The 16,273-nt window shown below is 43.2% G+C and overlaps 1 protein-coding gene across 1 annotated transcript; it reads left to right on the top strand.

The window, feature by feature from the left end:
* Positions 1–4,811: 4,811 nt before the first annotated feature.
* On the top strand, positions 4,812–16,198 carry LOC148334648 (lysine-specific demethylase RSBN1L-like). Its single transcript, XM_088298766.1, has 8 exons — positions 4,812–5,375; positions 5,629–5,757; positions 6,216–6,862; positions 11,422–11,559; positions 12,042–12,184; positions 12,925–13,092; positions 13,514–13,625; positions 13,795–16,198. The coding sequence occupies exons 1-8, from the start codon at positions 4,868–4,870 to the stop codon at positions 15,118–15,120; spliced, it is 3,171 nt and encodes a 1,056-aa protein (XP_088154892.1). The 5' UTR covers positions 4,812–4,867; the 3' UTR covers positions 15,121–16,198.
* The last annotated feature ends 75 nt before the right edge of the window (positions 16,199–16,273 follow it).

Here is a 16,273-nt window from a genome sequence, read left to right as displayed (position 1 = left end):
ATTGTTGCTTATTTCATTTTATTGATCTAATTGATGTGGAGAATTGACAAGGTAACCGCATGTGTGTTGCCAAACTCACTGTATTGTTATTTAAAATTGAGTAAAGTGAAATTAATTAATTATCTTTGAATGTATTTTGTTGTACCTTATCATTGTATGTCTAAAAGCATTTTAAGTCAAAACAATTTTATTTAATGTTTGATTGAATTTTTTCCAAGTTATTTTATTTTATAAAACTGTCATAAATGGAATTTAAAATTTTGTTTAAATTTATTTGATCAATATTAGGCTCTTTTGTGTGTTGCTATGTTCGCCGTGTTGTTTAATTTTATTTAGTTTGAATCCGTTTTCTTTTTCTAATGCATATATAAAATATATTCATTTGGTAAATTGCATTTAATTGGTTTGCATTCATTTTATTTTATTAATTTAGAGAGTATAGGTAGCCTCTTCCTAAAATCACTATGTATTGATTATTAGGTACATTTTATTTTATTCAGTTTTATATTTTTAGAGTATAGAGTTGTTTAATTTTGTTACTCATTTTTTTAAATGGACTATTAGAATTTCTTTTTATTTTAAGAAGACATTAGGAACCCGTGTGGGTTCTGAAACTCACTACGTATTGTTTAGTTTAATTCAATTACGTTAGAATTCACTTTGTTTTTATTAATGTAGACAAAAGGCAATTTCTCTTGTGGTTTGCTAAGCTCAGTGTGTCTTATTTCATTAAATTTCATTTTTCTTAATAGAATTTAATTTCTTTTCTTAATGTAGTGACGAGCTGAGGGGAGCCTCTCTTGTGCCTTGCCAAGATCACGGTGTTGCTGTTCCAATGTTTTTTAAAGTGTTTCACTCGTCTCCTCACCTCCACCCAGCAACGTTATGTTTTTAATCACACTTGTTTATGTGTTTGTTAAAGGGGATTTTATGCACAAAAAAAGAAAAAAAGCTCTGGCCATTGCCCCAAAACATTGTGAAGTAGTGGTCCACGGGCCAAGAGGAGCCCATAAAATTTTGGTGGGGATCCGGCTAATGGGGCAGATCCAGGGAATGTGTTTTTCCACTTGTGTTAACATTGCGACATCGGGTCTTTTGGCTGTTTTTATTCATTTCTACTTGTATAACGCGTGATCTTACGGGCAAAATATGCAGGAGGTGCGTACGGTATCTGCGAAGACGAGCACTTTGGTAGAACAGTTGATCATCAGCGGACGTCAGCTCTCTGAGCACCACTCGAGCTTTAAGCCTGCCTGTGGTGACCTTTTGAATTGTTGTTTTCTGCCTCTTGGCTGGCTTGTTGTTATGACGACATCGAGGCTGGAGACATTTTTCAGCTGTCTTTTTAATAATGACAAAGGAAACTGTTTGGCTAAGAGTGTGGGAAGCATGCGCGTTGAAATGGAAAGACAAGTGAAAGAGATAAAGTGTGGAAAAGATAAGATGTGAACACACGTCAAATTGGAGAGTGAGGCATCAATCGTGTGAAACAGGTGGGGGGTTTTTTGCTGCTCATTTCATCTTCAACAAATGCGATATTCATCTGAATACCGTCTTTAGACGAGTGGGGCACGAAGAACATGCAGACATTTTTTTGACTTAACTTCCCCTTTAAGCCAAGACGCCGCCGTACTTAACTTCCCCTTTAAGCCAAGACGCCGCCGTACTTAACTTCCCCTTTAAGCCAAGACGCCGTCAGGTGCTTGTTTGACAACTTAGTCGGTTAAAAACCAGGAACACACACACGCCTCAGCACTTTAACACACAATGACAAAATGTGTGAGCAAAATGTTTACACTATTGGGCGATGTCCGTCTGAATAAAAGGCACTGTACCAGCCAATAGTTTTTTTCGAGCACTTGTTCTCATTTCCCAGCTGACTTTGAGCGAGAGGCGTGGTACAACTTGGACGGGTTGCCAGCCAAACTAAGAACACATAAAGATTTTTTCATCATGACAACACGTGAAAACTGGAGACGTAATCTTCATTTTGTTGACAACAAGCCTGCTTGGGGCATTTTTGAATCGCTACCTTGCATTGTGTGCCAGTGTGACCAATGTCAGGTATCTCTCTGTGGGGGAGGGGGCGGGGGTCAATGAGCCATCAACCAGGGGCAGCTTAAGGGCCCAAAGGGGGGAGTCCCAACAAATTGTCATTGCAGCCTTTCAATGACGCTGAAGTAGAAAAGTATTTCCGAATACAAATGAGAAAAATGTGATTATCACATTTGCCTCGCAGTGAAAAATTCTGGTTTTGAATCTCGTCTTCTGTCCATATTGCAAAAACATCCATGTTGGGTTATTTGAATACTGTAAATTGTGAGTATGACCGGTTGTTCATCTATATGTGCCCTCTGAGTGTCTGGCAACCAGTCCAGGGTGTCCATCACCCACGAGAACAAACGCTAGATAACCGATCGCCCACCGTGCCAATCTTTTTTGTGCAATACATTTTAATTGTATCATCAATTAAGTAAAGTTGATATTTTCCTATATTTAAAATGTTAATGTTGCATTGACTGACAATAATATTAAATATACTTTATTAGGAATAAATCCTTATATTTGTCCAACATAAAGCTTCCTCTGCTGCAGTATTTTAATTTGTCTCATAATAGTCAAACAATGGTGCCTTGATATACGAATTTAATTTGTTTCGGAATGCTCATATGTCAAGTCATCTTTCCCCATCAAACAGAATGGAAATGCCATTAATGGGTTCCAGTCTCCCAAAAAAAAAAAAGCAACTCAACATACAAGAGACAGATGGAATACAATTGCATATAAATATGCTTTTAGCTTGTAATATGTGCTTATAGTAGAGTGTGGCCATGGATCATTCTCGCTAATAGCTTCTTCTCTCGGCTTTTACCCATTTATGGACAGCAGGTCTTCAAGGTGCCCTCCTTGCTAACACTGTTTTGAATTCCCCCCAGTGAGCCGAGTTGGCCCACTTTCTGTCCTGGCTGGTGTAAACAATGTGCTCTTTGCTTCCCCCCCACTTGCCGATAAAACAAACATCTGACCATTCGTTCAGCTTCCAAGCAGGCAAGGAGGCCACTTCATCTCCATCCAAGTGATATTGTTGAAAAAAGGCTAGAGATGTACCTGGATTATTCACAAACTCATATCAGTCTTCATCCCACAGATTACATCAATATTCCAACTCATCTTTTGTCTTTTGTCACACACTCACATCCACTTAATGCCTCATAAGATGAGACATTCTTTCAGCATGTGTCAGGAGGACTTTTACTGGTCACTTGAAAACAACGGGAATGTCCCGTCACATCTGGGATGGATTTGCTGTGGCGAGCTAGCCAGCACCAGATAAAGCCTGCATGGTCAGTCCGTCAATAACATAAATACCTGCACTACATTAGGTTATTGTCAGACAGTAATTTTCCCAAATTAGCAAGGCAAAGGTAGAGAGATGGCAACACTTCAAGGCCTGCTTTGTCCTGATTAGCTCGGATTAGTTTAATAGATGGCAATCATCCATTCATCCGTTTTCTACAACGCAGGCCAGCTGCAGCCTAACCCATCTGATTTATAGACTAGAGGCGAGTACACCCTAGAATGGTCGCCTGCCAATTGCAGAGCACATATTTACAGTTAGTCATTCACACTCCCATTAACGCCAACAGATAATTTTGAATAACCAGAGAAAACCCCGTGCAAGCATGGGGAAGAACATGCAAATACAAGGAAGCAAGAGCTGAGATTCGAACCCAGAATCTTAGAACAGTAAGGCAGACATTCTAACAACCCTCAGCCAGGAAAAAAAAAGAAATTAGTTGCCACTGGACCATGTGTGATCACATCTAATACTGGACTCTGAATAGATGAGAAACTTTTCAAACAAATTAACGCACTGCATTTTATGTCACTATACTGCCGCCTGGTGACCTTGTGAGAAGTTGCAGGTTTTGTTAACTTGACCAATTATTACTATGTTATTACTAGTGTTTTTATGGTTTGTGTTTTTACTTTCAGTATGTATAGCACTAGGTTTCCGCTGCGGTTAATTTTTATAGTGCTCTATTAATAAACTTCAGTTGAGGGGAGTTTGAAAGAAAAACAATCTAGCTTGTTTTTTCCCCATAATAAATAGTCACTTTTCAAATACTTTTTACGTACTACAGCACACTTCCAGGTGCCGTTCGATGTATGCTCCTTATGTGTTTAGTCTGTAATTATTTTATGGAAAATATGATTGGATGCTGGTTTTGATTTAAAAAAAAGATTTAAAATAATGATATCCTTGTCATGATTTATAGTGCTTTATAGTGCTCTATTAATAAACTTCAGTTGAGGGGAGTTTGAAAGAAAAACAATCTAGCTTGTTTTTTCCCCATAATAAATAGTCACTTTTCAAATACTTTTTACGTACTACAGCACACTTCCAGGTGCCGTTCGATGTATGCTCCTTATGTGTTTAGTCTGTAATTATTTTATGGAAAATATGATTGGATGCTGGTTTTGATTTAAAAAAAAGATTTAAAATAATGATATCCTTGTCATGATTTTTCTGAGATAATATCTAGAGGAAATTAACTATTTATTTGAATATCGAGACCATTGGATGCTGGTTTTGATTTAAAAAAAAAAAAGATTTAAAATAATGATATCCTTGTCATGATTTTTCTGAGAAAATATCTAGAGGAAATGAACTGTTATTTGAATATCGAGACCAGTGAGTGTGTATTTTTTTATTGTACATGCACCAGTAGATGGCGGTAATGCACCTGACAGTTTGTTGCCAGCCACCAAAAAACTCCATAAGAAAAAGAAGCATCTAAGCCCCGCCTCTCTTTGGCTCTGACGCACCAGTTACGTCTGGCCGTAAAAAATAGAAACTTCCAAGATGGCCGAATCCGTGGACTCCATGCATTTCGCAGCGAACAGCCAAACAAATTCCCCCCAAGCGCTGTTAGCTAAACGGCCGCCGGAGAGCCGACCGCAGTCTTCCAGCGACATTCACCCGCCGCCCCCAAAGAAGGTCCGCGTTGAAGAGAAGCGACCCAAGCACCGGAAAGTCAACGGAGAGGTGTGCGCTGGGGAAAAACACAACGGGAAACCGAGTTGTGGGAGCCCAGCGAAATGGAGTTTCGGCCCGGCCAAGGCGAGCCACTCCACCGCCCCCAGCGCCACCGCGGTGGTAGTGCCAGGAGCAGCAGCGGCTCCCGCACGGAAAATCTTCAAAATAAGCAACTTCCTCGCCTCGCCGTCCAAAGAGAAACGGGCGAAGGAGAAGCGACATCGGGAGAAAAGCGGCGAAGCGCAGCGCAGTTCGGCCGCGGCAGTGGAGAAAGTCAGCCCCGCTAGCTGCCATACAAAGACCGAGAACGGCGACGTGAAGACGCCACAGAGAGGTAGGACCGAGCTCTCCTGCGCTCCACTCTTTCTCTGTCCCAGTCAAGTACTGAACAAACTCCATGGTTTTAATTAAAACATCTGTTGAAATATTACATAACGGGGCTTGTGCCGCAGGCCACTGTGCGTGTGCGCGCATCAGGCCCCGAATGCAATGTATGTGGACCACTCACGCACACGTGGAAATGTTTGTCCCTTTATCACTTCAGTATGTATGGTAATAACAAGCGTTACTTTTGGTGCCCCCCCCAGATCACAACAGCAAAGACAAGGAGCGGGACAGCAAGAAGGAAAGGAGCAAAGAGTGGAAAAACCACAAACTGCCGCCAGAACGTGACATCTCAAAGGAAAACGGGGAAGTGGTTTTCCCTCTTCAGAGAGGTATAAATATATAACGTCAAAGTAAACGATGCATCATAGAAGTAAAATGCATTCCTCCTGCCGCATGTTGCTGAATGGAGATATTTTCATCTCTTTGTGCTTGCCATGTTATACAGTTAATAGTTAAGTTGTCTTGTCTTCCGAGCCTGTTTGTTTGGAGACTTTAATAACAGCATAAATATGATCTTTTGTTTTCTGATATGTCGTGTGCTGGGTTCTCTCAGTTTGTATGATTGGCAGCAATTTAAATTATGGTCCAAACCGTATCTTTTGTCTGATGTCGTCTCGCCTAATACCTGGTAGTTTGGAGCCATTTTTTAAATTCCTCTCTCAATTTAACAAGTGACAAAAGATTAAGTCTGTTTCATTAGTATTAGGGCTGTAACGATCCCTGGCATTGTAGAAATAAGTAGGCATGACGGCAGCCCTAATTTGTGTTGTCTTGTTGTCCATCTCAGAGCCCAAGGAGAAGCCCAAAGCCACTTCCCAAGAAGACCTCTTACTCAAGAAGCTCAAGAAAAAGAAGAAAAAGAAGCACAAAGATGGTGAGCGAGTCAAAGAGAGGCACGGCCGCCCCAAAATGTATCACCGCTCGTGCCAGACTGTTTATTCCGGAGTGTCTCTTGGATTGGCCGACTTCCTCAGCCGAATTAATAGCAACAGCGGTGGTGGTGGGCTGCTTCACAGCACACACCACCAGGACTCGCCTTCCATACCCGCCATGGTCAGAGACAGACTGGGCTACAGCTCGCCTCTCCATTGCACGCCCACGCCGAGTCTGCCCGGGCTGGAGTTCGGCCACCTGATCCACGTGGAGATTCAGGCCAACGGGGGCGCGTCGGTGGCGCACGCCTACAGCGAGCAGCTCTCGGCGCTCTCGCCGGCCGAGATGCAGCGCTTCGCCCAGGAGTTTGTCACCCTGTCGTTCAGCGAGGACGAAGCCCAGGCGGCGTGTTTTGTCATGGGCATCATTCACGGAGCGGCGTCCTACCTCCCGGACTTCCTGGATTACTTCTCCTACAAGTTCCCCAACGCCCCGGTGAAAATGGAGGTGCTAGGCAAGAAGGACATCGAGACCACCACCATGGCCAACTTTTACACTCAGGTGAGATTTTTGCGTCATTGTCCTTTGCTGAGTCACCTTCCTGTGTAAAAATTCCATGGGAAGAAGTTTGGAAATATTCCAAATTGGAATAACTGGGAATTGAAGATTATTTAATGGTAAATTATCATATTTTATTATAGAAAGATTTGTAAATCATTGGAATGAGTAACAGATCGTCGTAGATAGCAGCATTGCATCGTTTCAGAGCTGAGGTGAAAGATTAGGGGGTAAATTTCTGCTTGTCCCGTCGATTACGAGGCAGAGAAATGCCAACATGTTGGAAATTTGAGAAGTTGAGGCACCTCACACTCAGATTATGAATATTCCAGGCGCAAAGAAATGTTGTTGGCTTACCAAAAACGCTGCAGCTCTCTAATATTTTGGTTTTTAGGATATCCTCTTGACAATTGTATTGAATAAAAACAAAAAAACATTTTCTACTTAAATTTAGCAACACACTATTTTCCTCTCTGGAGACATTAGTGAGAATTTCGATAAGTGTGCAATCGTTTTGGCTGCAGGCGGTTAGCGCTTAACGCTGGCATCATGGGCTGTACAATACCATGTCAGTGTAATTAAATAATTTATATTCTGACTCTTAATCAGCAATTGAACATTTCTGGACAACGTTGTGTTGTTGTCGTCGGTATGTAGTAAACTGCAACAGTTTGCGACGGCAATAAACGACCCCTCAAACAGTTTCCAGGCACATGTCATCTCAGCCATTACGCTGCCGAGAACGACTTCAAACAAAAAAGAAAAAGCGTAGCTAGCTAGGCATTGATGTTCATATATTATTTGGAAGTCAGATTTATTTTGAAGCTGGCCTTACTGCGTTGGCGCCGTGTTACTTATAATGTATCGAATGAACAATTGTTGTTGCTGTAAGATCGACTTCTTCCTGACTGTGCACACGAAAATAAGCAGGAAAGGCACAAAAAAAAATGCCTCAAGCATTGTTTTGAACTGAGGTACTGGAGGACCCGTTTCAGCCCCACATGCCATTTCCACATGTGGCATCAATATGTATGACATAAACGGTACTCGTGGTACTTAGTAGAAAGTCTGTCATGATTGTGAGGAAAGGTGATGCTCTTCATAGAGTAAATGGCGGACGCCAAATAAGAAAACCACTGACGTTTAATTTGAACTAGCGATGCCCTGAAAATCCGTCCACCGAAAATCTGGGGACGAAAATTGCCCACGAGTGCATTCTTGAGTGTCAGTCCAATTGGCTTTTATCTCCGAAACAACAGCGCTGAAAACAGATGTAATGCTTCATGCATATGCTGGCGGCCCGGGAAACTGCGCGACGATTGTGCTAAGCGCTAGATGATATGTCGATATATATATTGTGAAGACGACGGACAACGCTTTATCGTGTCTACGATCGTGTTACCGTCGTCTGTCATTTGCAGTGGACTGCATGTAATTAAAACATCGATAGTGCTTGATTTGCTTGGCATAAAGCTTTCACTTATCAAATTTATGCCGGAAGTCTGCAAATGGTGAAGTGAATCATAAGACAGTCACACAAACTCCTAATTATTAATAATTTACTTACACGGAAAAAAAAACCTATTAGAGCCTCATCAAAACACAAACAATATGAAAACTGAGAATGGCAGATTTTTATTTTATTTTTTTTTATATATATACGTTTTATGATTATTGAACAGCCAAGCTGTCTGCTTGTGTCACCTGCAGCCAGCTAGTCAGCGGCTAGCCATAGCAAGTTTAGTAACGAGCTTCGTCTGGCTACTGCTGCCTTCTGAACGCGTTGCTGTTGCTGGTTCCATCACCTCGCCTTCTTGGCGGCAAAGTTCCACTTCTTACAATTATTGTTCCCACGGAGGGATTCCGAGGAGTAATCAACAGACGGAAAGCATGAGAAGCCATGCTAATTGCTAAGCTAACGTAACGGCACCGTGAAAGACCGGAATTAAAAGTGCTTGGGTGACTGAGTGCACTTCAGAGGTCTCGCTGGAACCGCGTTATAATGCAGAGCGTGTCCAACTTAGATCAGCAAAGTGGCAGGCAATTTAATCAGTGTCGCTTAATTTTTATGCCTCTTATTTAGATTATATACATTTGTGCAAAAATATCGAGGCTCTTTTGCTTTGATCATTTGATAGCAATATATGACTGAATGTATTAATCATCTCATCTGATAAATGACTGCATTTTCGTAATTTTTTTCCCGTTAGCGTCGTTACGTCAAGATAACACTTCCTATTGGGCTGCAAATGAACCGGTTCAGTTTTGCGCCCGCCACGTGTTTTGCTCGCTCTGCTTTTACTAGTTTCCCGGGAATAACAAGCGCGTATACTGACGTCACAGCTGTGCTGTAAAGAGGATTTGTTCCAACTTTTGGGAACAAGTGTTGTCATGCATCCTGATCGGGTTATCAATCGACATAAACCATCCTTCTCGTTTGGCTCGATCGGGTCAGAATATTCCGAATGGGGGCAAAGCAATTTTATTCCTATCGAGCTTTTAATTGGAAAAGTCCATATAAATGTAACAAATGACATCAATCATTTTCTGACAATTCATTTAATTTTCCTGAAAACGTTCTCTGGTATATAAATTAAGTACAATGTTTTTCAACATTTATTTAGGTTTGTTATTCTTGAATAAGACAGGAATCAGACCTGCCTTGTTTTTGATAAATACTGTACTTAATACCCTTACTACACGACTGCAAAAGGTCGAGGGTCAGTGGGTTAGTGTATTTTGGTTTGTAAAGAGTTGGAACACTCCTCAGTGCGTCCGAACCTGACACCCATTTCAAAGCCCCCCATTTCCAACGTCTTCATTCTGCACGAACGTGGACTTTTCTTCGACAATGTGCAAACCGTTTGAAGAAGCAAGAATGTAAATTACACATCAGCACTTTCTAGATATATTACGAAGCGTCTAATTATATCCACGGCGGTCCGCTGCAGCGTCAGGCTCGATACGACTGCACTTAAATGATATTCCGGTTTAGCAGCAGCCATAAAACGTGCCTCCCGTGCAGTTGCACGCTGAGAGCGGATTCATTTAGGTCACACTAACCTCAAATTATTCCATCCAGGGGCCCCCTCGCCGCAAAGAACATTCGCCAAGGTCTCCCTTGTAGAGCTTTGTAATCAGATTACTTCATCGCCTCCGCGCACCAACACGACGGCGCGCGCCGACTCTCTCCCGGCGCTTGATTATTAGCATATTTTCTCAGTCGAGCTGCTTTGGGATTCATGCAATACCCCGAGGAGATCGATTTTTGGCAAAGTAGCTGCGGGTGAGCGATTTTTAAAAAGAAAAAAAAAACATTGGCTGCTGTCTTCACCAGCTTTGAGAGCAGTGGGATACACTTGACAAAAAAAAAACAGTCCTGGCATAAATGCACTAATAAAAGCAAAGACAAGACTTGCATCGAAAGCTCCGATTCTTGTTCTACTCGAAAAAGCTCACAGTATGACGCCGTGCAAACTAAAACCACAATTCGAACATTTTTTTTAATTGCTAGTGCAAATGAAAATGAGGACAAAAAAGTGCTGGGGGCAGGACCGGCACCTTTTCCTCTTACTCCCGCTGGAATCGCATCCAGCTATCCGCAAACTCTTCTCCCTTCCACCTTGGTCATTTCAAGCAGGATCTTCTGAAGAGGTTGTTGAAAGAACAGCTCAAGCATTGGGCTTGATGTCTCGGGCATGCGACACCGCATATCGAGTAGGCCCTCGAGTCATTTTGAAGTTGTTTTGCACCCTTTTAACTTTGTTCCCCACCTCAACATGTGTCTGCATTTTTGACTCCTGCTCGCTGCTGAAACACTGCACTCAGTTTGGTAAAAAAAAAAAAAAATGTTCGATTGAAAGCGCCACGATGTGAGTATGCAGCGAGCCGATTTTTCAGCTCATGTTTTTCGGGGGGGGGGGGGGTTAAGTCAGCAGATTCTTCAAAATTAATAATTAATCATTGGGAGGTTTTAATCATTCATCCTGAATATTTGGGAAATGTGTTTTTAAATCCAACAGAGGATTTAAAATACAGCCATTTTGACTTTTAGACAAGATTTTCATTGCAGGTCCAATAATGTTTTTTGTTTTTTGAAATTGAATATTTCCATGTACATTTCAAATGACACACATCTGCGCTGGCTTGGCTTACACCTAAAACAACCCATAACTCAGTAGTGGGGCTGAAACGAATCCTCGAGTAAATCGTGTCACTCAATTAATAATGCATAAATATCTATTTTTTTTTTCCTACCATGTCTACCGGCTTATTTATGTGGATATTTCCAAGCAGAAGTCAAGCAAACCACAGCAACAATTGTTTATGGTATGCATTGACTGTAAGACCACCTTCAAAATAAAACTTAGCAAATAATATATGGTCATCAACGCCGAGGCACGCTTTTATTTTGAAGTTGTTGCAGCGTAAAGACTGACTTGAGCGGTCCTTGGGGGCGACGTGGTGCCCGATCAGGTGCATGCTGTCGATTCCGATACCAATCATGAACGGTGCTCTGATCAAATGGTACCACTCTTGATACGTTGCGATCGTCTCCCCAGGTGAAGCGGACGTACTCCCAGGGAACGTACCGGGCCGGGGCCATGCGGCAAGTCAGTCTGGTGGGCGCCGTGGATGAGGAGGTCGGGGATTACTTCCCTGAGTTCATCCGCATGTTGGAGGACTCTCCCTTCCTGGAGGTGGGCTTTATTTCTTTCATTCATTCCTGAGGCAGTTTGTTGCTACAGTAAGGCTACGTTCACTCCAATTCCGTTTGAGCGTTCCACTTTGCTTAATTTGCTGGCTTTTCACCACGGCGGGATGGATGTCCACAGACGCCAATTTTTTTTAACCGCGCATTGACTTCAATTCAATCGCAACATCGGAAACACTCACTATTTGATTCGATTTGGTGTGAACCTAGCATAAGGTTGCAAAGAGGTGAACAATTTCTGCTAAATCTTCCCAAAATGGACAGATTGGGAAAGCAAAAGCATAAATACATTAATTTTTCTAAATTACTGGTTTATTTTTAATCGTTCATATTCATTCCCATGGGAATTTTCCCACTTTGAAATATTTCTGAAATTTTACTACCCTAAAGTGGCCATGGAAAATCTGCCACATTGCCTCACTTGATTTTTTAATTTTTTTTATTTATTTTGTATTTTTTTTCCCGCAGCGGACTCTGCCCTGGGGAACCTTCTCCAGTCTGCGGCTGCAGAGCCCCACGGAGAGCGACGACGGCCCCATCATGTGGGTCCGACCAGGAGAACAGATGATCCCCATGGCCGATATGCCCAAATCTCCCTTCAAAAGGAAAAGGTGCGCTCACTTGCAAAATTTTCCTGGGGAATTTCAACTAGCCTTTTGAGAAGTATTCTAAAGTGGAAACTTGACACGAGAATTTAATGGATTTCATGTATAATTATAAAGGTTTTTGTTTGGTCCTAAGCAGACATCCGTGCAAAATAAACTGCTCTCCTTATCCACATGTGATACCGAAGCATTTTAATTTGTGTCTTTATAGTATTTTGTTAAACAAATTTGTTTAGCTGTCAGATATCATTTCACTGCTTTTAACTGATCTTTTTGCATTGGTCTTGTTTTCTTTTTCTTTTAAAGTTGTATAAAGTAACTCATCACTGCCACGGCTTGTTGTAAACAAAGTTCCCATGGCAGCAGATGTATTTTGCAAATATATATTGAGAAACTGTCATTCGTGACGGCATATAAAACTACGGTGTGCCAATTGAGAGGACTATACAACAGAAAATAAAGGTGTGACCTACTGAAAAAGTTGCTTATACCAGCGCAATATAATTTTTATTTCTTTTTGGGGGGGGGTGAGGGGGGGGGCTGAAATCAACTCATGGCATTTAAATTAATTTCGCTGGGGAAAATTGAAAGGCTTGGCGCGGAATTAATTAAACTCAATGAGTCAAGGTACCGCTACACTTTATCCACAATCGACCAGAACGACGAAATATTTTTTACTTCTTATATCTGATCGCATTAGGTCATTATCTGGTGTTCGGTCAGCATTGTAAAGTGTTGCATCACAGGTCCACCAACGAGATCAAGAACTTGCAGTACCTGCCCAGAGCCAGCGAGCCCCGCGAGATGTTGTTCGAGGACCGGACGCGAGCCCACGCCGATCACATCGGGCAGGGCTTCGAGCGACAGACGACCGCCGCCGTGGGCGTGCTGAAGGCCGTACGCTGCGGAGAAGAGTGAGTGGCACACGTTTTTACACTCGCTTGGGCCTGAACTGGGCTTCAACACACAAGTTAGCAACTTTCATGCAGAGAAAAACATTTCTTTTATTGGCCTGCGACATAGAATCAGAATGCCCTTTATTGTCATTATTCTCGGTGCACGACGAGATTTGAGAGCTTCCCTCTCCAGTGCTGATATAAATCATAAAAATGAAATAATAATAATAATAAATAAATAATTTAAAAAAAACAAACAAGAGGAGTGTTGCTGTCACTGCATAATGTAAAACAGCATTTGCACAGATTAAAGTACTCCCCCCAATAAATGCCTTCTCACTCGTGGACGCAATTTGAGGAAATGAATTGTTTGTGCTCTGCTGCTGCAGAATCCCAGCTGGCTTGTGTGTGTTTATGCCGAGCGTGTTTTGTGTTGCAGGAGCGACGCACCTGCGCGCATCACCAAAGACGTGGTGTGCTTTCACGCCGCAGACTTTCCAGACGTGGTCATGAGGCTGCAGCTGGACCTCCACGAGCCGCCGTTGTCTCAGGTGCGTCCTCGAAAGGGCCACAAATTGGCCGCTGGATTCATCGGAACAATGCAAACGTTGCCCCGTGTACGCTGCTGTGTTTCTGATGACAACATACGAAAACGCACAACTACACCTTCTGGCCTGGTTGTTTTGCTGTAGATGTGGCATGTATTTTTTGTATCCGCAGTGCGTCCAGTGGATCGACGACGCCAAGCTGAACCAGCTGCGGCGAGAGGGCATCCGCTACGCCCGCATCCAGCTCTACCACGACGACATCTACTTCATTCCGAGGGGCGTCATCCACCAGTTCAAGACGGTGTCGGCCGTCTGCAGCTTAGCCTGGCACATCCGACTCAAGCAGTACCACCAGCACGACGCTGTGGAGGAGGAATCGGAGAAGTGTTCGCCGAGTGACGTCACGCTGCATATCAAGGAGGTGGAGCCAGAGGAGAAATTGATGCAACTGGAGGAGGAGCTGCCTTCGCCACTGCCCTGTAAGGAGGAAGAGGAGTCGGAAGCACTAATGGGGGAGGATGTGGAAGAGGTGAAAAAGGAGGAGAAGGAGGAGGAACCGTGTCCAGGTGACGTTCAGGAGGAAATGGGCGCTTCCTTGAAGCCACAGCCAACCAGGAAGGAGAGCTACAGCGAGGAGGAGAGGCTCAGCAAAACCACCAAGAAGGAGAGAACGCGATGGGAGAAGGAGGACAGGAGTAAAGAGGAGAAGGATGGGAGTAAAGAGGAGGGGGAGAGAACTAAAGAGGAGAGAGAGAGGAGTAAAGAGGAAAAGGAGAGATGTAGAGAAGAGGAGAGGAGTAAAGAGGAAAAGGAAAGGGGGAAAGAGAAAGAGAGGAATAAAGATGAGAGGGAAAGGAGTAAAGAGGAGAAGGAGAGGGGTAAAGAAGAGAAAGAAAGGACTAAAGAGGAGCGAAAGGATAAGAGTAAAGATCGGGACAGGAAGCATAGAATAAAGGATAAGGAGAGAGAAAAGGTCAAGACAGATGTAATGGCGGCGGCGAGGAAGAAGGACAAGGAGCCCGGAGGAGGCGGCGGCGGCGTCTCCGTTTTATCTCTCAACTCGCGCCCCGAGGAGGTGCGAGACGGCTGCAAACACAAGTCATCGCAAGGTAAGAAGGAGAAGAGCGGCCACCGGTCGGACGCCCCCACACCCAAATCGGACGCGTCGGCACCCAAGTCGGACCCCAAAGCGCCGGCCAACAAGCCGGCCCAGATCCGGCGAGACGGCAAGAAAGAGGAGCCCAAGAAGCTCCCGAGGACGCTCATCACGTTCGACCTCTTCAAGCCCATGGAGGCCCACCAGACGGTGGCGCTTTCTTTTAAAACTCATCACCACCACCACCAACACGGCAACTCCAAGCCCGCAGAAAACCGGACGCTGGTTCCCTTCAAAGGGACCAAAGTGAAAAGCGGGCCGCCACTTGCGGACCCCCAAACGCAGCAGCAGCACTCGGCGCTCAAGCAGACACTCAAAACTCACAAAGACTTCCTTGTATGAATGTGGGCCCCATTTTGGTGAGCGTTATACACACACACACACACACATACGTACATTACTCAGAAAAAAAGTTTGTTTGGCTTTCAGGGTGAACCAAAAATGCACTAGAACCTTAGAAGCCAGTGAACTTACTTTGATCTTTTCCCAACTCGGTGCACGTTCAAGCTGAATGTCAAATTTCACAATAGGTTTTTCGATTTCGCCTTTCTGTGAGTCCTCCAGTCTCTGTTGCAACCTGCCGATGTCACCCCGTAAGTTCATTGGCCTCTTCCCAAGACTGGCGGAGTCACCAAAAGGCATAAAAGTGGACTTGAAAAGTGTTGTGAATGTTGACGTTGGGCTCCTTGCTCCAGGGCAGCAAGTTGTGCAAAAAGTAGCGAAAAATTGAACTGTGTTCAAATGAAGTTCACCCATTGAGTGCATTTTGTCCTCAAATTTCCCGCCAAAAACCGAACATCCCCCAACTTTTTTTGTGGCAAGTGCGCGAGCAGGATGCACTCCCACATATTCAAACGGAGGAAGACGAATGTTAGCTCAGTAGCTCGCCTCGCATTTTACGTGTTCTGCGAATGTACGCCGGCGTCTGTCAGTGCCTGCTCACTACTTGGCATTTTATTTTTAAAGACACTCTCCATTTCGAAGCAATCCGCACACAACAAAATGAAATGGCGACACAATAAGGAGCTTCTACTGAATCATGTTTGTCGTTTTTAAATAGCTTCAGTTTCAAGCACTCCGCGAATGGTTCTGCGTTTTTTTTTTTCCAGACGGGACTTCCAAGCCAACACTGAGCTGTAAATTATTCTGTATGTACCAAAAACTGTACAGCATAAATAGATGTTATTAGCACCCACATGAGGAAATGTATACAGAAATTGCATATATTTTTTTGTAAGACGAGTTTTATTTTCCATAGAACTTATTTATATCATTTAACTGTCTTGTTTTTATTTGAGGCCAACGTACATGGACAATGTTGTTGTTTTTTTTTAAGTGTAAATACATTTTATTTCCTAAGCTAAGACTTGGTAGTGTGATTTATACTCTGATTGGAACCTCAATAAATGGTTCAAAAATATGGATTTCCCTGATCACTATTTGGCATCTCGGTTCTTCTCTCAACTGCTATATAAATAGAAACGTAAATTCTGCC

Source organism: Idiotropiscis lumnitzeri, chromosome 6 (assembly GCF_059441095.1).
Source record: "Idiotropiscis lumnitzeri isolate Australia: NSW breed Sydney's pygmy pipehorse chromosome 6, RoL_Ilum_1.0, whole genome shotgun sequence".
Taxonomy (NCBI): domain Eukaryota; kingdom Metazoa; phylum Chordata; class Actinopteri; order Syngnathiformes; family Syngnathidae; genus Idiotropiscis; species Idiotropiscis lumnitzeri.
This window is presented reverse-complemented; position numbering and strand designations above follow the sequence as displayed.